The 24,601-nt window shown below is 36.5% G+C and overlaps 1 protein-coding gene across 1 annotated transcript; it reads left to right on the forward strand.

The window, feature by feature from the left end:
* The first annotated feature begins 1,547 nt into the window (after positions 1-1,547).
* LOC145662056 (uncharacterized) lies at positions 1,548-22,683 on the forward strand. Its single transcript, XM_081727387.1, has 4 exons — positions 1,548-1,675; positions 11,846-11,924; positions 14,239-14,651; positions 22,475-22,683. Exons 2-3 carry the CDS (start codon positions 11,870-11,872, stop codon positions 14,595-14,597), a joined length of 414 nt encoding a protein of 137 aa, XP_081583513.1. The 5' UTR covers positions 1,548-1,675; positions 11,846-11,869; the 3' UTR covers positions 14,598-14,651; positions 22,475-22,683.
* The last annotated feature ends 1,918 nt before the right edge of the window (positions 22,684-24,601 follow it).

Consider the following 24,601-nt stretch of genomic DNA (forward strand, 5'->3'; position numbering starts at 1 on the left):
AATATTATACTAATTGAAAAGTGAAATTATTTATATGGATGGAATCTTATCTCCGTCAACGAAAAACTGATATAATACTACTTAATACAATGATTTCCATTTTTTTTTTTTTTTTACGACAACGCACTGATGAATGGCCATGACATAGTGACTCTCGTGTTTGATTTCTTTTTATTAATAATAAAATAAATTACCATACATAAGACTATAAGTTCTATAAAGTAGTAACTCTATGTAGTACTGAACATTGCTCCTTCCGTTGGAAGCGTTTACTGTTACAGTCTATCTCAAAATTCAATTGAAATAATTATTAAATGCTTCACGATTTGTCCGCTATACATCCTATTGAATTGCGCGATACATCGATTGGGAATCACTGTCCTAAAGTGCAGAAATCCTAAAAATCTACTAGGACAGTAGTCTCAAACGACAAAACTCCTAAGAATAACTTAGCTGCTCAAAACCTAAACTACACTAGTCCTAAATAGCTCAAGTCTTAAACTGCAGAAAAGCTAAAATTTAAGATTTGTTGTCATATTATTAGCTCCCGGGGTAAGCATACGGGAACTCACTCAACTTGACACCCATAATTATATTTTGACTTCACACTAACCCAAACTTGCATTTACATCACGCTAAGTTGACCTCACTTACATCACGATTTGGATCACACTCAACTTCATGTTCTCTTCGTGAAATTGAGGTCAAGTCAGCGTGAGTTCTCGGCTCTTAAGCTTCGACGCCCTGAGTTTCGGTATCTAGGGTTGGAATTAAATTGTTATCTCTTAAGATGAAATGGACATGTCACTAGATTATACATCCGACGTGAACGGGATAGTAGTTGAAAAACTTCTAGGATAATTCATCTACATGCACGAGAAGATGAAAGAATAGTGTAAAGTTGGATCTAAGAAAAAGAAGGAATAATTACCCGCATTGGATTCTTTATTGGACGTTGTTTCTGCGGCAATGAACGTTCTGACTTTCGTAAATCATAGATTAACTTAATTCAAAGTACTATAAGAATATTAATTATTTTTGTCCTTTTTCTTATGACTTCTACTGTGAAAGATTCACAACATAATCTTAAAAAGGTAATTGATAGCCTACACACTTTTACAAATTTTTCACTTGCACAAATAATTTCCCACAAAATGAGTGTATGAATACTAATTAGCTAGCGTTTCCAATGACGTTAAAAAGAATGTGGAAGTCCCAGTTGACAGCTTGAAAACAAACACCCAAACTTTTTACACGTGAAAGCTTTATGTATGAGTGTAACTGTTCTTTTTATTAAAAGCAAGCTTAAGAAAAAACCTTCAGGAATTACGCCCATTGTGATAGCAGTCTGGCTGTTAAGTGCTAACAACACTTAGCAAGTAACATCACTCAGTTTCTCTTTTTTCTTTCTAAAGAATTGTCAATATTAAATATTGTTCAAGGTTATGCTGTCTGTAGTCATCATTGGTCAATACTAAGAAGAGTGTGGTATCCAAAGAAATCGAAGGAAGGAAATGAAGGTAAAACCCTCACAAAATGCTAAGAAACTCTCACTGTCGTTTCAATTGCAAATCAAACAAAAGAGTCCTTTTATTTATCAGCTGTCACAGCTGCATCTACACGATTACGTATCGCACATTCAAGTGAAGCTAACCATCTCACAGCACTCGCTCAGGTAAGACATGGTTAATTAATTCTTCTTTAGTTTTTTGTCCGAGTCAGTTATAAAAAAATATTATAACTGAGTAATGTTTGTTTCCTCACAAACTATATGTTAGTACCATATTTGCTGCCAAAAAAGGTGCACTATTTTTCTCAAGTACAAAAGTTAGGCGCGTATTGTACGCTGATATAGAGGTTTTAACTATCTCAATTTTAATAAGTTTTTCCGACACCGTTTTTTTTTTTCTTAGCTTAACGTCCGATGTTTATGCACCGAGACTAAGGAAGACGGTGATGATGAGATGGACGATAATGGTGAAATGATGAAAGTGGGAGAACCCCGAGAAAACCCACACACATTGTGTTTGTCCACTATAAAGTTAATTCAAAGGGAATTTGGATCGAACAAGGTACTCCACTTACCAGCGCTCTACTATTGAGCCACCGCGTGTCCCCGACATCGTTCTGAGGATTACGAATTAGAATTTCTGGGCTTTCGGTATCTATGGCCATCTTAGTCCTCTCACGTAGGAGGAATGACGTCCGTCGGCGATCAGACTATCCCAGGAAAAGGAAGTGGCCTGGGATCTGTATGTTAGGTACCATCCCTGTATTTGCCTGATGTGAATGAGCACAACACAGGAAAAAGCTTTTACAACTTTTCGACCGAGTGTCCCCACCGGGAATCAAACCTGGGATCGCTCGCAGCAAAGACTAGAACGTTAGCAACTACGCTACGCAGGGCCATCCGACACCGTTCTGTTTGATGTATCTGTTAGTTCCTTATGTTATGCAACATTATTCCAGTTACGCACAGTTCAGTGAATCAGTAAATGTTCGAATACAACAGTCCTATTGGTTTGTATTCACGTGCTTTGTTAGGAGCAAGGCTACAGAACCGCTGTAAATGCTTTCGATGTTTTCCCACCTGGGACACAGGACAAATGTTACCAACTTCTTCAGTTCATTTTGTCGTACGTTGCACTTTAGATTATCGATTTTCCTTTAAAATTGTTCTGTTGATTTATTTGCTTGTTTGTTTTCGTTCACAGTCGCAATATTAAGTACTTCTCTGTTATTGCTATGATAATAGTACGGATCAAACTGGCAACGAAACTTGCAGCTATGTGATTTAACAATATGTATAGAAGAAGGGAACGAAGTTCAGTTTCTTACCAGTCAAGTGAAAAGTTTCCTCTGCAACGTTTCTTCAACATTTCAAATACTTATTTCTAAAATCTCATAGTTCATGCAGCTGGTAACGATATTCAAAAATGAAATATTTGAGTTTTACGTCCCACGATTATGCCGGTTAGGCTAAAGGAGACGGTGATGATGAGTAATGAATGAAATGGTGGAATGAAGAAAGTGGGGGGAAACGGGAGAACCCCGAGAAAACCAACGCACACGGTGTTCGTCCACCACAAAGTTCATTTGGCGGGAGCTGGGATCGAACCCGGGACCCCAAGCACCAGAGGTGAACACTCTACCATTGAGCCACCACGGCCCCTGGTAACGATATTCATGTGTGAACAAGATTTTCATATCCATCATCAAAAGATCAATATTAAATTGCTTATACACGTTGAAAGTATTATCAACAATTACAAAGGAATTATTAAATTACCACTCTATTATTTTTTTAATTTACTTGCTTACCTGACATTTTGAGAAGCTGCTTTCATAATATTTTAAGAATTTCGTCACATGTTCCCAACTTCACGCTGTCATTTTCTTCACCAAGTGAATAACAATTCTTTCTATTTTCGAGTAATTGAAAAACATTTTTTTAAAATCTCGCATTGATTTCTTAAATTATCATATATTATGTTAAATTATCAATTATTCATCCATACAATTATGTGCTTTCAATCGCAGATCGTATGATAGTTAAAATTATCTTCTAATTCGATCATTATCGTGTATGTTGGCAACACTGCACGGGACTTCGGGGGCAAATTATGTGCGCAGCAGCTACTACACCAAGGACAAGGGTGCTCTATTAACGTTTCAATATGTGTGAATTTCTGTGGATGTGTACAGAAAATAGGATGTGTGATACTCGGCGGCTAGTACGGTAATTTCATATAACAACATCGAAATTCCCTGATTCAACAACCTGTGAGGTAGTCAGATGATACAAACTCAATAATGATGGAGCGTATTCACATATTGGGTTCCAGCAGTATTATTCTGACTTTCTAGGCCATATTTGCCTACCTCTTAGCTCAACAAAGTCTTCCATTGTCTTACGATTGCCTAGTCTTATCGATCTTGACCGATGAGTACCTATAAAAATTCACCATTAATTAAATAAAATATGAACATGTTAATAACATATACAGAATTATATATAAAAAATATATGCTAAAATAACTAAGGTCACAATTAAAGCTAAATACGTGGTCTGTAAAGGTAAATCAATAAATGAGACTTTGCTCAGATATGAGACGAGTTCATAAATGATTTAAAAAAAAAATGGTCTAATAATAATTTACAGACGTTTAGTACAAAATGAATATGCACAAGAAAATTCACCTAGCTAACCGTGTATATAGTAACTTGCACTTCAACAACTCTAAAGTGTTTTGTATCATCAATAAATGAAAGTGTACTTGTATTTATTTGCTTTTTATGTTTTCATGTATGCAGGTTAACAATTTACATTGAAGGTAGAGTGATGAACACCCTCACCTGAGATTTAAAAAAAAAATCCTCAACTTTTAATTAACGTTAAACAAATCACAAAAGAGTTTAGGGAAGAACGTTAACTTTTTCGGCAATTTACAAGGTATAATTTACAAGGGTATATATAATTTACAAGGAACACCCTGCCAACCTGGTCTATCTTCGTTCAAATCTGATCTTTATCTAAGAAATACAATATACTAGTGCTTCTGGTGCTTTAGATTATTTTATTTATTTATTTTTGCTATAAAGTATGCTCATCTGTAGCTATAGGGTTAGAAAAATGAAATGAAATCTTTAAGTTTTACGTCCCACGTTATGCCGGCTAGGCTAAAGGAAATGGTAATGGTGAGAAATGAATGAAATGGTGGAATGAAGAAAAGCAAGGAGAATGAAGAGAAAGGAGAATTTCTGTAAGATTGAAATTTCTCATTATTTTTTTAATGTCCAAATGTGCAGATTTTCTGAAGTTGTGGTCATAAAACTAGGTATACTATAAACTCTTAATACTTAATATAAGGACTTTCTTAATTGGAGATGTAAAATTCGTTAATAAACTATTAATTAAAAATCAGGGAACACAGCGCTTTCGAAAAACCTGCTCCTGAAAGGGAAAAAGGGGCACATATATATTATTATATGAATGACTGAAAGTAATTCACTCATATATGATCAGGCCACGCTAAAATATCTACAAACGTGAGATTTTCTCTGAAAACTCCTTTTCTTGCGAAAGCAATGAAAAGAAACAATGCAATGAAAGACGTATGTTAAAAGAGATAAAGGGAATTAATGTATTTTGCCCAGAATAGAGTACCAAATGTAGGCCTATCTATTTCAATATCTATATCAAATAGCAACATCGTTTCAGATTTTGCTTGTGGGGGAGCATGATGCTCCACCCAACATAAAAGAACCGGTATCATGTTTTTAATTAGTATATCCAATTGACTAAAATATACTACTTAAAAACTAAGGGGGCATTTGCCCTTCCCTCCGCAATGAAACGCATTTTATCAATCTGTATATATATAGGTGCGTTGGAACAATTTCATTAGCGGACAGCTTATAACAGGGTAGACGTAGTGACACGTGAGGAACGTTAGCCAATTAATTTCTTAGGGCCATAGATGGCTAAATTCGCCACTAGACCTATAGTTAATCGTGTGAACAAATCATGTGTTTCCAAGAGAAACCATATCCAAGATCAAACATTGAGGAAGCAGATGTGGTAGGTGTTTGATTTCTCATAACATCCCTTTTTCTCAATACTAGTTGTATTATTAAGGGTGATCGGTGAAAGATTTATAGAAAAAGGGAAAGAGGTGTATGTTGTATTTATTGATCTAGAAAAGGCTTTTGACCGCGTGAATTGGGAATTGTTGTTGGGAGTTCTAACAAAGATAGGGTTGGAATGGAAAGATAGAAGACTCATAAGAAACTTATACATGAACCAACAAGTAAGTGTTAGAATAGGGGAAGAACTGACGGAAGAGAGTACAATTGGAAGGGGAGTTCGACAAGGATGCTGCCTCTCGCCAACACTATTTAATGTCTATCTAGAAGAGATAGTGAAAAAGAGTTTACATGATGATGATGGCATTTCGGTAGGAGGTAGAATGATTAGATGCATAAGATTTGCAGACGATATGGCCCTTGTTGCAGAATCTGAAAAGAAAATCAATAAAATGTTAGAAAAAATGAGAAGGGGCTTTGAAGAATATGGGATGAAAATAAATGTTAGAAAGACAAAAGCCATGGTGATTGGAACGAAGGGGTCTGTGTCAAATATAAAAGTAGGAGGGGAGAAAATAGAACAAGTGAATAGTTTTCGATACCTGGGTAGTGTTCTTAGTAATGACATGAAATGCGAACGTGAAATAAAAGCAAGGATAGGAATGGCGAAAGAAGCCTTTAAAAGAAAGAAAAGTCTGTTTTGTGGGACCTTGAACAAAGAGTTGAGAAAAAGACTCATAAAATGCTTCGTGTGGAGTGTTGTGATGTATGGGGCGGAAACGTGGACATTGCGTAAGGGTGACGAAAATCGACTGGAAGCCTTCGAAATGTGGGTGTGGAGAAGAATGGAAAGAGTTAGTTGGGTCGAGCGGAAAACGAATGAGAGAGTGTTAGAAATGGTGGGTGAGAAAAGAACACTTTTAGATATTATTAGGAAGAGGAAGAGAAACTGGTTGGGACATTGCCTAAGAAGAGATTGTATCATGAGGGACGTCCTAGAGGGTATGGTGGCGGGAAAGAGAGGGAGGGGGCGAAAGAGACTACAATTAATGGATGATATTAAAACAGAAAGATCATACGCGAAGACGAAAAGGTTAGCGGAGGATCGTGGAGCATGGAAGCTTCTCAGCTGCGGCAAGTGACCTGCCAATAAAGGCAGAATACCTATTATGATGATGAGTTGTATTTGATTAAATAATATGATTAAGAAATCTCTATTTCTATATTTATACAAGAAATACTGACTGAGTCAGTGACTGATCAACGCCCAGGCCAAACGCTTAAACTAGAAACTTGAAATTTGGACAGGGTCTAGGATTTATGATGTAAAATCTCACTAAAGTTTTTTTTTTAATACTACGAGGAAAGAGAGAAAAAAAGGTGAAATTATTATCATAAAACGTCCGTATCTCGGAATCTCTTAAGGATAAAGACATAAAATTCGGTATTTAGACTTCTCATTTAAAATAATTAACACATATTTCAGCGTTTTTAAAAATATTTTTCATAGAAGAGAAAGAAGAAAACGGGAAGAGAAAAGAGCAATTTTACAATTGCTGTAATTAGATGGCCAGATCTCAAAATTCGTTAAGTTTAGAGACATGAAATCTGGTATATCCAATTGATTAAAATATAGTACTTAAAAACTAAGGGGGCATTTGCCCTTCCCTCCGCAATGAAATGCACTTTATCAATCTGTATATATATAAAGGTAATCAAGAAAGTTCTGTCGCTTTTCGTGGAGGTGTATGTTCAATTGGCCCTCACACCATGAGTTGATGCGAATGTATATAAAGCGAAGGTCACTTGTTAGTGTTGGTATATCCAACATAGTACCTGGTTGTTGTAGTTCAGTTGAACTGTGAACTTGCGTAAGGACAGAGTGAACATGGAACCCCCACAGAGCGTCATAAAGGCGTGTGTACTGTACGAGTTTAAACTGGGCTAAAACGCCCCTGCAGCGGGGCGAAAGATACGCCAGATCTTTGTTGAGAGAGTCGCGACTACGAGGACAGTGCACCAGTAGTTTAAGAAGTTTAAGGACGATGACGAAACACTCGAAAACGCAACACGTGCCGGCACAACAACACATGTACAAAATAAAGATCTTCAGGCAGCATTTGAGGCGAACAGTGGCCAGACATGCGAGGAACTGGGACTACAATTCAGTGTGAGTGGAGAAACCATTCGGCAACACATCCATCAACTTGGGAAGCACTACAAGTTGTGATAGTGGGTCCCACATGATTTGACTCTGGGCCAGAAGGCAACGCGAGCAAACACCTGTGTTTCTTTACTGTCTCGTCTGAAGGAGCAATTTGTGGACAAGATGTTGACATGGATATGAAATGGGCGAGTTATCGATGTTCGAAAGTGGTGGGCAAAAAAGCGACGCGGATGTTTGTTTCGTTTCCTATTGGTGTCCTTGCAAGTAGTTATTTGGATGGAGTCAGGAGCATGCTTAACAAGAATTAAGGATTTAGATTGATTAGTTCCTTTCCGTTAGTGGTAATAGAGTTAGCTAAAAAAACAGACGATGGTGAATGTTGATAACCAGGTAATTAATACTGCACTACTTAATATGCGAGTACATGAAATTCAATCTTAAATTACTAGGGAAAGAACCTCTGATCGTTGGTAGTTTGTGCTCCTGTTGGTGATGATACAAATAAGCAAGGACGGAATCCAAATATCAATAACTGAAACTAAAATACCTACTTAAATATCCATTTTTGGTAAATACCCAGGGTATTTACCTGCTAAAATGAATACCAAGATATTTTCTTCACTAGGTAAGACACATAATTTTCTGTTGGCTCAATTAAAATGTTAAGATATACTTTCCTTTCTTGGGGGAGAGTCCAACGATCCTCTCAGGCACAATGGAATGAAACGTAGATCCTGATCCAACCCGATCGAACTGTAGCCGCTCTATTGGTAGGCTTTATTTATTTTATTTTTAAGGAATTTGGTTTACCAAAACTCACTCCGTCTGTCCGTGGGTGTCTGTGTGATAGAAGACAAAAAATTCTCTAGAAGTGCGTCATCCATCTTTGCCAGCATGTAGAGGATCAAATGTTAGGAAACCAGTTCGTTGATGGACGTTATATTGAAACCAGAAGCAATAGTGTAGAAATTAGTGGTGGGCACAAAAACCGGTTTTCGGTTTTTAGAAAAACCGAAACCGGTTTTTGAAAATTTTCAAAAAACCGGTTCGGTTTTTCACCGAAACCGGTTATCGGTTTTCTCCAAAACCGGTTCGGTTTTTTAGCTGGTCCGGTTTCGGTTTTCTTCATAACCGATTCCGGTTTTTTTCCCAAATTTGTTCTATTTCTGACCAGAATGGTATTTCGTTGTTCTCCGGAAATCGAATTTATTTCCACACAAATAGTTTTATGTGTTTTCGAAAAGTTTTCAATGAAAACAGTTTCGGTGAAAGCCGAACCGGTTTTGAAGAAAACCGAAATGTCGGTTTTTCGGGTTTCGGTTTTATAGAAACCGGTTTTCGGTTTTTATAAAAACCGGTTTTGCCCATCCCTAGTAGAAATCAACCATTTCCGGTTTTAGCATTGATGATTTTAGAGCCAAGACGGTAGTAGATAACAAGAAGCTGTTTTCTGCATTCGATTAAGCGTCCTACATTATATTGCTACAGAATACATTATATCGCTGTCCTTAACTCACTACTATAATCGGAAGTGATAGAAATCCACAACAATTTCGGTTTCAATATTAATGTACAAAGAACATAAACAATATGATATAACGAGAAGAGATTTTTTTGAAATCAATTTAGCGTTCTAAGGAAATATACCGTCTTCTCTCTTAAACCTTTATTCAAACCGGAAGTTGTAGAAATCAACCAGTTTCGGTTTAAATGCTGATCGCTATAGAATAAAAGCAGTAATATAAACTTAGAATAGTTCTCTGCAATTAAGTAACCGTTGTTAAGATCATATTCCATCTCTATATCGAATGTATCTACCAAAACTGGAAGTGAAATGTCTACCACTTCCGGTTTTGATATTAATGCAGAAAATATCACGCATATAAACCATGTCCTTTACTGTATGTACTGTACTGTATGTATACGTGATATTGCTACTGGTTTACTATAAAATATCTTCACGTTTAGCTATAAAATTAGAGCCCGTGCCTTTGAAACTTAATAGAGAGTTCTTTTCCCGGGGAAGATAGAAAAGTTTCCGTGTTTGTACAGTTAGAAGATTGTGGTATACTCTTTTCCCTTGGGCATAGTTCAATGAGCCCCTGAATTGCATTGAAACAAGGCTATAATGAGATAGAAATTCTGTCCTTTATCGGGCCTTCCGGTTGGTAGGTAAACGGGCATGCCTTACTTGCTACGCCACCGTGGTTTTATATTGACCCAGTATCCTGAACCAGTTAGGGACATCACCGAATTAACACCTACACAAAGATAAAACAGTATTAATGGAAACCGTGGTGCTCATCGCGTTAAAAATATATATTTGACCTATTTTTGTTATGACTCCAGGAAATATTTTTTCTACGAAACAAATCTTCTTAGTTGATAGCTTAATTCTTATTGTGGAACCAGCTTTCTCCAGTCTCCCGAGGCGAATGAAGGAATGGTGCCTTTATCTATAGTCCCTGGGCATATTCTTCTTCCGATAAGAATCATCTTATACTCTAAAATAGTTTCAGTTTTTAAATATGGACCTTGCCACTATGTATTTTAGTTGAGTAATATGCTATAAACTGAATTTTGTATTACACAAAATTGAAGAAAAAACGTTTTGCTCAAATTGTTTCAGAGAATGTTATTTTTACTTCTATTTGGTTGGTGAATGCTTTATTCCCCAGTCACTGAAACAAAACCACTGACAAAACCACCATATACAAGCAACTGGCAATGGCTAAAAACGAAATAATTTGATAATGTACGAATTAACTTACTGAGCATACTAAAACAATTTAATTACTTCATTTCCCCCTATGATGGCATTGGATGTGTCATAGCTATCTATTCATAACTTTAAATATGAACACCGAATGCTCTCCATTTATAATTTGCCGATACAACAAATTACAAAGTGCTTACAATGTGTTACCTATCTTGGAAATATAGAGGCAAATGATGTTGGTAGGTATATGATACTGTACTTGAAACAGTAAAACTACAACATTGTTACGCTTGGCCGCAACTTTACAGTTCAGCTCCCAAAAGCGCAGTGGAGAAAACTGTCCTTCATATCCTCCAAAGAATAACGTACTTCTACTCTGATTTCCATGCCAAATACGTAGGCGGCTATTTTACTCGGTAACCTGTACTTCCTGTTTTTGAACAGAATCAGTCCATATCCTTACACCTCATGATACAATTTCACCTTTTCAATAAAAACAAAATACGTTTTATTGTTATGATAACTATTTTAAAATCGCGTTATTCATGCTATTTTACTTCACAGTTAGCTTTCTATTTTATAAGCATCTTTATGATATAATTAAAGTTCGAATGTACCATTTTCAATTATAAATTATGTCTTCCCCAAAATAAAATCTCATGGCCCAACCTACACTACAAAACCCTCCTGTGGGCGCCCCTGTATAGGCTTTTCGTCGCCAAGCGTCTTGTGTGCTTTTTTCATGGCCTGAAGTTTGATTCCCGGTAGCTACAAACTCAGATAGTGGTTTGAATCCTACTCGAAAGTAATAGGTTTCATTTCTACTCAGCGTTGGTACTTATGAAAATAACGTAGCTAAATTCCGGTCAATAAATCATTCAAACATTAGAATTTTTATTAACCTTGGTATTGAAGCTAGTGCGCAAGTTTTTAGTGCTTAAGGTCTCGAGTTCGAAACATAATACGTGGTAATGTCCTCTAAAAGGAAAACATAGTTATCGTCAACTTTTGTCAATTTGTAGTGACCACATTTGGTATGTTGGGTTTTGACTATAGAAAAAATACTTGTTATCTCACAACGTTACTAAGCAACACAAACCTTTCTGCAATTGCTTTGGAGAAGCTACTTTTTCCTTTCTAGGGTGTAAGTGCTTTCTAGTATTAACAGATATTAACATATTCAAAACGAATCTAGCAGTAGCTTCAAATGTATTTGCTTTTAAGGAAATGATACTAAAGTTTCTATGAATGTCCATTAAGATTTGAACTTAGGAACATACACAAAATGTAAATGCTTTAAGGTATAATACCACAAGAAAGAAAAATATAGGCTAATATTACTTATGTAACTTGGAATATTCTTTTGTCTACAGGAAACCATAAAAGATCACTCAGCCATGAAGGTCATCTTCTTCCTGTTTGCAGTATGCGTCTCCTTAGCTCTTGGACAACGTAAGTAAATATTAGTACACCTTTTACATATTATAATGCAAATAGAAAACTTCAGTCGTGTAGACAGTAAGTTGTTCTAGAGGGGAATGTCTTTTTCAGGACCTCGAACATTTCACATACTAGAAGCAAACCATAAGTTTCTTTCAGAATAATAACTCACTGAAAGATTAATAACTCACTAAATACATACGTTTGTATATATTATCACACGTACTTATTATTATTATTATTATTATTATTATTATTATTATTATTATTATTATTATTATTAATAATAATAATAATAATAATAATAATAATAATAATAATAATAATAATAAACATATTTTCAGTATACTCTATTACATTTTTGAAATATTTGTGAATTTCAACAGGGCTTGAAGTTAAAATCAGAGGTTCTACGTCCATTTGTTCGATCCCATTTGTATTGTTATAAATGATTTTTAGAAAATAAGAAAAAATTAAAATCAAACTCAGATTCTGTTTTGTAATATTGAATTACTAGATTTGCAATTGTGGTACCGAATTATGCGAATAGGAGTACAAAATGGATTATTAATTTCAGTGTTCACGTAGTTTAAAACTTTTTTTTTTTTTTTTATATTTTCCTTCACATTCTATTGTGAATATTCTTCAATGCTATAAGCATTAAACTAGTTTAATAAACGTCTTACAGCCAAATGTTACACCGTCCGGCCATCAGGAAAATCTTCCCCGCCAAGAAGTGATCGAGATGACAGAAGAAGTGGTGTTGGGTGAGGAAGTGTTTCTTACAGTAATTCCTGAAGACTATGCGTTTTCCTTTGGTCAATATGTTGGCGTACATTGTCTTGCAACATGAGGACATGAGAAAATCATGTCTGTTGACTATTATGAAATGCTTGCAGACAAGTTTTGATACATTTCATGGAGTTTAGTCCTGTTATAATATGGAATGATGGTTCCGTATTGACGGAAAAAACGCAATGAATAACTATTACTATAGAAAATTATACTATACTTATAGTAACAACATCTTCTACGGGAGGAGATATGGTACTGGAAACCGTTCCACTGTCCTGAACGCTTACGATTGTCGTAGCAGATTCAGTTTTCATCAGTAGTGACAATTCGATGAAGGAATTATACTTGGTTGTTCCCTACATTCAGAGTACTGCACGTCTTCAGGCGACGATCCTTGTGATCACATGTGACACACATAAGTTTCATTTTTTAACCTTACCAATTACGCAGAGCAGACGAACAACCATGCTATGGTGTACGTCTAACTTCTCCAACTTGCACGAACACTTTTTTCGAAGTTCTGCTTCCAAGGTATTCCTGAGGAGCTCATCAGCATTTGTTATTGTTCTGTAGCCGCAGGCTCATTCTCAGATGTGTCACTGACACAAAGTTTAATAAGCTAAGTGGGTATGATGCGTCCATTCACACTCCTGGCCAAAACACACATTTGATGCTTTTCGTGGTGACTAAATGTGCAGAGAATCCCAGTTTAACCTTGGAAATTAAAATCATTCGCAATGGTATACTCTATATTCACATTATCTTGTTCATTGCTATGTAATTAACTTTGGACTTCAGCCTGTTTTCTGAACATTTACGGAATTTGTGACGTCGTATGCGACTCGTGACGTCGATCCTCCATTAACTGAGTTAGAGAGTTGTTCTCCACCAAACGCAAGATAGAATACTTCAATCTACCAGCTCAACTGAACTCTATCCATAGTTAAGTATATTAAATGAGTGTCCTCTCAAACAATTAACAAAATTGTACAAAATCTGTAGTGTTCCTCTTCTCATACTACTAAATATGGAGATTTATTACCGATTATTCATGATTACTAGATATTTCAATGATATAATTTGTCATAAAAAGATTGACAATTACAAACAGAGTAAATCAATAAATCTGCTAACCTAAGTGAACTGACAACCTGTTTTGTGGAAATAGGATCATTGGGGAAGACTTTCTTATAGCTTATATCGCTTGTGCTCACGAGCGCAATAACATATAGCGCTCGTGCTCACATGCGTTTGCGCATAATTATTGGCCTCGAGAGCCATTTGAGCCCGAGAGCCGGGCTTGCGAGTTTGGACATGTTTGTTACGTGAGCTAATAATTTATTCTAAAAAAAGAAAGACAGTAATTTAATAATAATGTCACAATTGCTTATTTGTCTGTGATTCTAGTAATCTCACTGAAAATTTTAACACCTTAAACTAATAACTAAGCATTACATTATTTATGTTAACTAATTTACAGATTTTAACACTTTTTTCTATTGAAGCTATTTTAAAATCTTATTATTTTCAGATCGTCCATATCAACATCATCATCATGGTGGCCGGCCGCTTCCGGGACGTCTTCCTCCTGACAATTATCCACAAACCTTGCCTGCAACCATTAATCGTCCACAAACTCTGCCTGGAGTAATTAACCGACCACAAACCCTTCCTGGCACGATCAATCGTCCTCAAACACTGCCAGGAACTATTAACCGTCCACAAACACTGCCAGGAACTATTAATCGGCCACAAACACTGCCAGGAACTATTAATCGGCCACAAACACTGCCAGGAACTATTAATCGGCCACAAACATTGCCTGGAACTATTAATCGGCCACAAACATTGCCGGGCAATATTGGGGGATATCCTCAGTACTATAATTAAACCTTAAGCATCTATCAGGTGTGTCGGAGATAGCATTGGAAACTGAAACATAAGGTAAAAACAAAGTTGACATTTTTTAAATAAAGTTAAAATCATTTTCGTTTTCACATTTCATTATCCTAAAACACAATCTCAAAAACTATTTCCAAGTGGAAATTATTTTTATTAATCAGAATGTTCTAGAGACCATTTTACTTTGTCCTCTTTGAAATCAATTTTATCGTTCTTATTGTGTTTTGAATATATTCCCCTCTACCAGTATACCTATATTTTTAAGATATAATTAATTAAGACTTTCTTAACTTTATATTATAATAAAATGTGAAAATATATACTACATTAGCTTTTTTTTAAAAATAATTGAATGCTATCAAGATTATTTTACACTAATACATCTATATAGGCTATGAGAAATTGTATAATATTTACCTTCTCAAATTGTACAATTTATTATCTGTATAATTTATACCTTTTTGAGATTATCAACTGTAGTGTTGAGTTCGTCTATATTTTAATTTTTACACTTTTCGATCTAAAGTTCAATCTAAGAGGATCAGAAGAGCAGACTTCCAACGTTACTTGTGGTCCGCAAACCACAGTTTGGGAAATACTTGCTTAAACCATTGATGGAGGGAAAACACTCGTGTAACCTGACAAATTTAATAGAATACAGAATGAGAAGAGTATAAAGTATGGAACCAGAAATCGTTTTATGCACCAAATATTTTTCCTGGGGAATTTAGAAAGTGATAAAATTTAGAACTTCAAGATATCTAAGATTGAAAAAATGCCGCTCGCATGACAAATGTGCATAGTAAATAGTCAGGTTCCTTAGGGGCCAATCATGGTGTCCCGTGTGCAGTTTGATGGTTAAGTATTGCGAGTGCTTTCATCTTTTCAGGTGCATATTGAAGAACACGAAAAGCGATGGTGGAGGTCTGAGGTCCGCGACTGGCCAATATGGCGGCCAATTCAAGATGGCGACCAAGCTAGGTTTAAAAACCGCTGTATCTTGTTTACCTCTCATCCGATTTTGATGCTCTTTTTTTTAATTGTAGGTCTATATTAAAGCTATATTTAATGTTATTACACATTTTACGCTAAATACAAGTTTTCCAGGTATTTCGCAAAAGCCATTTTTTTAAAAAATGTTTTGTTTTTTAAAACAAAAAAATGTTTTCTGTTTATCAGAAAAAATAGTATTGCGGGTGTTTTCATCTTTTCAAGTACTTCTTCGAGAACACGAAAAGCGATGGTGGAAGTCTGAGGTCCGCGACTGGCTAATATAGCGGCGAATTCAGGATCGCGGACCGGGCTGGGACCTCAGACTTCCACCATTGCTTTTCGTGTTCTCCAAGAAGTACTTGAAAAGATGAAAACACCCCCAATATTTAATCATCAAACTGCACATGGAACACGTTAATGAACCTGACTCTAACATGAAATTAGAAATTGTACATCCATGAGGAAATTTGTATTGTGTGCGAAAAATTCAGGTGTTCATTAAAAACTTTTATTCTGGTGAGTCAATACGATATGTAAAATATATAAGTTGAAATGAATAATTTATGAATTGTTAATTGTACTACTAAATAATTATACCATAATTTACAGTATTTAAGACTAATAGTTTCCATTTTCTGGGCCCTTTGCTCATTGTCATTTTCGTCAAACTCTTCTTCATCACTGTCATCAAATTGTTCACATTCCTCATTTGAAGGATTGTCACAATTTTGTTCATTTCCAGAACAGCTGTACATCTCTGTACATGGAATTCCATGCCTGAAACACTTACAGGGGGGCGCACAACGTAATTGCACACACGAAGGTCCACAGGGAAGCTCACTTATCTCTGTAACAAACTGACCATTTTCCAAATTCCAACCACATTCTAATGCAGATGGGAGGCAAGGTGTAGCAATATCTGATGTATTCCAAATCATTGCTTGCAAATGTGCTCTTCTAGCTTCAGGACGAAATGAAAATAAAGTTGGAGGAAGACTGGTCCCTTCAACTTTTTTTTTTTTTTAATAACCACCATCTTACTTCACTTAACTTTTGAAGATTTTGCTCTTGTAAGTACACTAAACAAAGATACTCTTCCAAACCATTGTAGACTTCATCTGAAACATGCAAAGTTCTGCCAAGAGATGAAAGTGCGTGAAGCACTCTTTCATTTGCTTCCATGAAGTGGTTCCAAAAAGTAGTTTTTGTTTTTCCAGAGAAAGCACCAGTGACGTCAGTACCAGATATAGCATGCATCCCAGTCAGTGCATTTGTTCGCTGTGGTCCCAGTTTCGCATACATTTTCTCTACCTCAATTTTCCGAGGTTTAGGTCCAATGAGAAAAAAGAATGTTTTCGTTGGGGGCTGTGGATACCAACTGATGAGCAATACTAATACATCAGTGTCAGGGGAGAACACATTTATGACTTTTGCACATCTTCCAGTGGCACGTAGGGCATGCAAGATAATTTTCGTGTCAGCCTCTTCTTGAGTAGTTTTCAAATCTGATACAACTAAATTTTAAGCTTCTGCAGTATCCTTGTAGGACACAATGATGATTTTATTGTCGTCATTAGCCTTTTTGATTAGTTCTTTACTTAAATACTCCGTCAGGGATGCCTTAGTCTATATATATGTGAAAGCAGTTTCTTAATGCGAACTGATTTGATGCTGGTGTGAGCCTCAATTTTATATTGAACAGGTGGTTTTCTATTTTGACGACGGTCACGACAAGTATATTTCAATGAAGTTTCGAGATATGTGTCAAATACAACATGAACTTCAGAGTAATGCCCATATTTCGAAAGATTTTCCTGCAGAACTGATTTGCTAAGTCTGACACATTCTTTGCTTTATTGTCCAACTTCAGAGAATTGAGCTCTGCCATTCCATCTACGATTGCAACTGGCATTACTGGACTGTCAGAAGCTGCAACTTGTGGTTCATCAGGATTTTCGCATGTTTCCTTGCCTTGAAGCTATTCTAAATGATGAAGGAGCTTGCTCTTAACTTGTATACGATGCATGGACCCATCACTGCAAAACATAGATCTTGGAACGACACTCAGCTCATATATACCGGTACAGTCATCTAATTTTAAATCTGTTCGTGCTCGACACAAAAGGACAAGTCTAGCAAACAACTTTCTGTCCTCCTTAACCTCCACTACCCTCTCTTTAGTTTGCACTTTTACTTTCTTTCCCATCGAACTAAACAGTTTAAGTTTCTTCTGGGGAAGAGTATCCCAAAACTTTCTTGTCCGTAGCATTATCAGCTCTTCTGCAAAAGACTTGTCCTGTGCTAATCCCTGGACGGGCATGGAAGTGACATCATTGACAACCTCAGGTGGTGCGACAGTCATTGTTACAAGGTTGATCAGGTCATTACCTTCATGTTTGAAAGGGTTTACAAAATTCTGGGCACACAGAGTCATCTTGGTCAAATTATTTTGGTAGCGAGATGACTTCGATCGGCTTACCTCATGATAAGTCTTTCTTTCTGAACACCTGGAACACGTTCTGTTACTTCTAAACAAATCTTAGCTAGTTCAGGTGTTACCAAAAAGAATTTGGTGAGGGTCTGTGGGCTTTGTGTTATGCCTACTACTACACCTGATATCTTCATTTTTCGGATTTCCTGTTCAAGAGCTTCATCAGATCCAAGATTACAAAATAAGACTTCAGATTTATTTGGAGCCCGTACGTTCCTAATATTGGTCCAAGTTTCTGTATCTGACGTCTTTAAAAATTTCATTTCAGCTGTATGAGAAGCACATAATGCATTGTAGTTTCGCATATTCATGGCAAAAAAAAAAACTTTGTGAACTCCAAAGCTACTAACCTTAGATCCCAGTCACGACTTCAAATTGCTCTTCTTAACAAACTTTAAAGTTGGACGTTGATTCCCTGAACATGCTTTTTCACAGAATTCATCAAACTTTTCAAGCGTGTTTTCTTCAACCAAGGCAGTGTTGAATTGATGATTCTTTAAGGATACTTCTTCACTGTCTCCTTTTTGCTACGCTTTCCATAGATTTGTTGCATGTGGAGACATTGTTTGTTTAAGGTTTTTTTCGTCCCTGGAGTGCCATTCCACTTGCTGAATGAACAATACATGAAGTGTTAGTACATGAGCTCGAAGTGATCGCCGTACAGGTTTCCCTTCTAACATTCTCTTGACCATATTTTCGCTATATATCCCACTTTCAACCCAAATCTCAGGAGTACCACTTTCGTCAATATAGCTATCTATAGCTCTTAATTCTGCCATTAAAATATGCAAGTCCCCAGGTATCAAAACCCAATTTTCCTTCGCAATAGTCATTTTTAAATGAAGTAGTGGTCGATATATGCCCAGGCCAGCTGTGACAACCAATTTCTTAGACTGACTTTGAACTTTTTTATTTACTTTCTCCAAATGACTCATCACAGAGTACAACACAGTAACATTGCTTTGTGTTTCTGGAAGTATTGACATTATGTTGCTCGTTTTTGCATTGCTTTTACCTACCATTAAATTATGTGCAGACCATGTTAGAGGTGGCCCAGACTGATTGCTGGCACTACTTTCAATACCAATGCAACCAGTTAACATCCACACAAAATCTTTGGTCGCAACAGAAATTAAAAGTTCAGGCTTTTTTCTGGTGGGGGGGTCGATAGAGATAATGGACTATTAGGTTTCAACAACTTAGGAATGAGCAAGGGCTGCATTGAGTATACTGAGTATATCTCTATTTTCCTTCCTAACAGAGATATCTAGAACATTTTTTTAAAAATACACTCAAAACAAATTTACTACACACAAACAATATAAAAATGTCACACAATTCTATTAATGTTATACTATAATCCTTGAAAACATTGTATTTAGCGTAAACTGAGTAATAACATCAAATAGCTTTAATAATGACCTAAGACAATTAAAAGAAGATCATCAAAGTCGGACGAGATAGCAGAGATACAGTAGTTTTTAAACCTAGCTTGACCGCCATCTTGAATTCGCTGCCATATTAGCCAGTCGCGGACCTCAGACTTCCACCATCGCTTTTCTTATTATCCAAGAAGTACTTGAAAAGATGAAACCAACCGCAATACTATTTTTTCTGATAAACAGAAAACTTTTTTTTTTTTGTTTTAATAAACATAAAACATTTTTTCAAAAATCGGCTTTTGCGAAATACCTGGAAAACTATTGTATTTAGCGTAAAATGTGTAATAACATTAAATATAGTTTTAATATAGACCTGCAATTTAAAAAAAAGAGCATCAAAATCGGATGAGAGGTAAACGAGATACAGCGGTTTTTAAACATAGCTTGGGCTCCATCTTGAATTCGCCGCCATATTGGCCAGTCGCGGACCTCAGACCTCCACCATCGCTTTTCGTGTTCTCCAACATGCGTCTGAAAAGGTGAAACCACCCGCAATACTTAACCATCACACTGCACACGGTACACGTTAAGGAACCTGACTAAAAGTACGAGTTGCAAAATCTGTAAGCAAAAAGCCTTTTGGTTGGCCAAGAACAAGGTACAACTATAAAATAAGGCAAAAAATTAGAGAGTAGAGTAATTAAAACCCAGACTGAATTGGTGCGACATAACATCAAATCAAATGAAAAATGTTTTGTTTTTGTGGTAAACAACATACCTTCAGCAATTAGTTGCTTACAGATCCTTATCAATTGAAATCTTTTAAGTTTTACGTCCCACGGTTATGCCGGTTAGGCTAAAGGAGACGGTGATGATGAGAGATGAGTGAAATGGTGGAATGAAGAAAGTGGGAGGAAACGGGAGAACCCCGAGACAACCCACGAGCACGGTGTTTGTCCACCACAAAGTCCACACGGCGCGAGCTGGGATCGAACCAGGGACCCCAAGCACCGGAGGTGAACGCTCTACCACTGAGTCACCGCGCCCCCTCCTTATCAATTGAATGGGTACACCTGAAAAGAATGCAACTTACAAGATTAATATCGCATTGGACTACAGACATAGTGCAACATGGAATGGAGGAATAGAAGTCGTTAATAGTAGCAAGTGGAGTATTACATGATTCTATATGCAGGGCATCATTTTCATGAAAAAGGATGGGGCCGAGATCTGCGCCGGATTCGTGTTTCCAAACAGGACCACAGATGTTCAATTGTGTTTAGGTCCGGGGATTGAGCGGGCTAGAGGTGATATTTAACTTCATCCTGGTGTTTTTCCAATCACGCTGGAACACCTCTACCTGTAAGAATTGGCGCATTATCATCCTCGAATATAGTGTCATTGCCCGGAAACATACAACGATATTGCATATCTGTGCGATAAATTACTTCCATTTTCTTGTAGTTATTTTGAGCAACGGTGCTTCAAAGTGCACAATTGTTTTGATAATAATAATAAGAAGAAATGTAGAATATATGTTGATTTTATACTGATAATGAGGTAATATGAGTGGGTAAGAAAAAGATAGCTATTTTATTTACTTGGTTGCTATGACAACATAATAATAATTTTCATGAAGGTTTTGAGAATAAAAAGTTAATGGTGTTCTGCATTTGATGTGTCTAATTCTCAATGCATGCAATCAATAGTTTTTACAAGTACATGTAAATAAAAGTAAGGTGTTTAGCCGTGTTGACTTATATTGCAATTCGGACTGTGGGCATATACAGTATAACGAAATATAAAATATAAACGTCATTTATCGTTATAAACGATCACTTGGACTATAGAATACGCATAGTCTTCTAAAATGTCGAAATAATCACGGGCAGTGACGCAACCCGTAAGCATCAGCACAGGATCCATTGAAAACCAGGACCCACAGTGTCACTGAACCTTCGTCATATTTCACGGTTGGGTGGATACACTTTGGATCCTATACTTTCCTTGCTCATCCGCTATACATAAATATGACCCGTGATTTGAAACAATGTGAATGCTGTCTCATTCCACCATATCACACGTTTCCAGTTATAAGCGGATCATGTTGCATGTTCACGACACTATTTATGTTAGCCGAAACGTAATGGCCCCTTATCAGTGGTTTCACTTCCGCAATTTGACCACATATGTCCGAGTCATATAAGTTGCGGTGGAATGTGATTGTCGAGAGCTTGGGAAGCGTTGCTTCAGTTTCTCTGTCACTTGACCCCTCATTCGCGATACGATTTTGAGTGACAATTTTCTTCACCATATGCTTCACGAAGTCCCTGAAAACATTGCCACTTGAATATTGATCCAACAGACGTTGATTATCTTTCCGAAATATAATGTCACGTCGCCTCCACCCCCTCTACTTTATGGCATTGCTGCTTTGGACTGAATAATATACAGTCGTTACTATTCCCCATACTTTGTCTCACATTTCTTTATGAACTACGGAACAGCTTGTAGTGCTGACACACACTCCTCTGAAGTAAAAGCAGTGTTGCCACTACTTTCCATCCTACCTATGTATAGTCGATTTATTTATTACCTTATACAGTACCTAGATCTCATACAGTCCACTTAAAACCAATTGCGTTATTTCAGATTTTGCCGGGGGTGGTAAGGTTGTCCACCAGCGCAAGAATTTCAAGTTCCTTTTATTAGTATACACTTTATTAAAAAGTATTTTTTTTAAACTCCGGGTGATGGGGAAATTGATCCTTGCCCTCTCCAAATTACGCCCTTGGTTAAGACTGTAAGCCTTAGCCTGCATAGCCACTAAAACACATGATGCAGACAATAAATGAGACGGACCCTCACCACCCTATATATACATAGAAAGGTAGTAGAACAATATGCTATAGTACAATAGTAAACGTAATTAATATTAAATGAATAATTTTATTAAACATACTGCACAATAAAGAATTATGTTTTTTTTTATTTTACAGATTTTACTACATGACACTGGAACTGGATGAATGTAAAGGAAACCAAGAATGATAATGAGTGGGTTGGCATTCAAAGCTGTGAAAAAATCTGAAGGAAAAGAAACCTTTGTGAAAATTAATGTTAAAAGCATAAATGAAGAAAAGTTTAAACTATACAATGCTTACTGATATACATTTGGAAAATTTTAATTGTTAAACATTATCAATAAATATTTTCAAACGTATATTCTTACTGTATACTTCTGTATAATACGATTTACCTACATAGAATTACTAATATTCATGTTGAACTTTGTATTAACGAAAGATCAAACGGTAAATATAGCCCTGTATTCAATGGCGTATTTAGGGGGTGGCTTCCGGGCTTAAGCACCCCCCCCGAAATCTTACTTAGTATAGGAAAGTAAATGAAATATCTTCCAGAATTTTTACATTTCCAGGCAAAGCCCCTCCCGAAACAAAATCGTAAATACGCCACTGCCTGTATTTAACAGAGACTTACTTATTCGAAGGTTACGAGACATCTAAGCTTTCGCAGATGAAATACGAAAAATGAGACTCATGAGAAAAATCTACGGTTCAGCTCGGCGAGACGTAGCGATGTATCTTTCTACAGTTGTTAATATATATATATATATTGGCCCATATAAATGACATTATTTAGGTGGAAAAAACTAAATATTTTAGTTTAACATCCCGCGAATATGCCCATTGAGGCTAAAAGAGACGGATAATTAAGATGATGATGATGATGATGGAAGAATTTGTAGAATAAGAATGTGGGAGGAAAGGGGAGTACCCCGAGAAAACCCATGGACACGATATATTCCACCACAAACTTATTTGGACGGGGCGAACGAGAGAGGCAATGCGCACGAGAGATAAGTTCTCTACCACTGAGCCATCGTGCCCCCACTATTTAGACTAGTTCATACACACACTCAGTGTAAGAAAAAGTGTATTCTGAACTAGGTTCTAGTTTTGAAAAACAGGCGCCACAATAATACAAAGTCAATTTGATTTATACACAGAGAAAAATCCGGACAGCGGTATATTGTACAAATATACGGTATCCTCTTGCTTACTATAGAAATCAGTACGGAGCATACGTTCTCCGTATGCTACATAGGCACTGCCCTTAGATGTTACATCATGCCGTTGCAGGATGTCTGACATCTAACAGTTTTCCGTATATCACATGCATATACTTATGTTTCATTCCTCAGCTATATGTTATATACGTCCATTTGTATGTGAGATCCTGACCGTCTACATTGTTTCATACGGAAAGTACGTAGCCTATAGCAGGGCCGTGCTGGGATACTAATGAGGGCGGTGGACAAGTCTACTAAAAGGGCGCCTAACAAACGGGAATATATATATATATATATATATATATATATATATATATATATATATATATATATATAGAGAGAGAGAGAGAGAGAGAGAGAGAGAGAGACTTTGAAAGAAAGTATGGGTGCCATTTTATATCAAAATCACCACCAAATTTGTTTTAGTATTAACGTAAATAGCTAACCTCGAATCGAAATCCTCTTTACTACAGAAAAACTTTTTAGTTCCTGTAATAACATTTCTGTCAAATAAAAAGAAGCTAAATGTATCAACAATTTAATATAGCACGACTATGGACGCAGGAGGCTCATTGCCGCTTTTACAAAAGCTCTCCATTGATTTCTGTCCTTACAAGGAACCTTAGGTATCTATCAGAGCCCGATTTTCATGAAACTTTGTATATACAGAGAGTACCTCGGGAAACTCGCACAGCCATAATTGTAGCTGCAGAGTCCAAGACGTTGCGGCACTAGGGCCCGAGAAAGATCAAAACTGGAACCTCAGTACATTAAGGACATGGTAAGAAAATGCACGTTTTTCTTTAAAACTAATCATTGTAACGACACAAAATGAGCATACATGGATACAAGATGGTCGATATGATCTGTTAAAAGTTATAAAAAGAATATCCGCCATCTTGAAAGAGGCCATGTTGAAACTGGTGCGATTGGTGCAAATGAGAATAGGGCCACCCGATGCATTAATTTGAACGTAAATAGCCACAAATACCTGTTGGTGAAATCTGTTGTGAGATTACATTATTCCTGTGCT

Source organism: Thermobia domestica, chromosome 10, assembly GCF_964235325.1.
Source record: "Thermobia domestica chromosome 10, izTheDome1.hap1.1, whole genome shotgun sequence".
In the NCBI taxonomy this organism is placed as follows: domain Eukaryota; kingdom Metazoa; phylum Arthropoda; class Insecta; order Zygentoma; family Lepismatidae; genus Thermobia; species Thermobia domestica.

What these genes read in the sequence shown, in the direction of transcription:
- LOC145662056 (XM_081727387.1), top strand. Translation starts at nt 11,870, where the DNA reads ATGAAGGTCATCTTCTTCCTGTTTGCAGTATGCGTCTCCTTAGCTCTT. An exon ending in CTCCTTAGCTCTTGGACAAC is followed by an intron (nt 11,925 to 14,238) that starts GTAAGTAAATAT and finishes TATTATTTTCAG; the next exon opens with ATCGTCCATATCAACATCAT.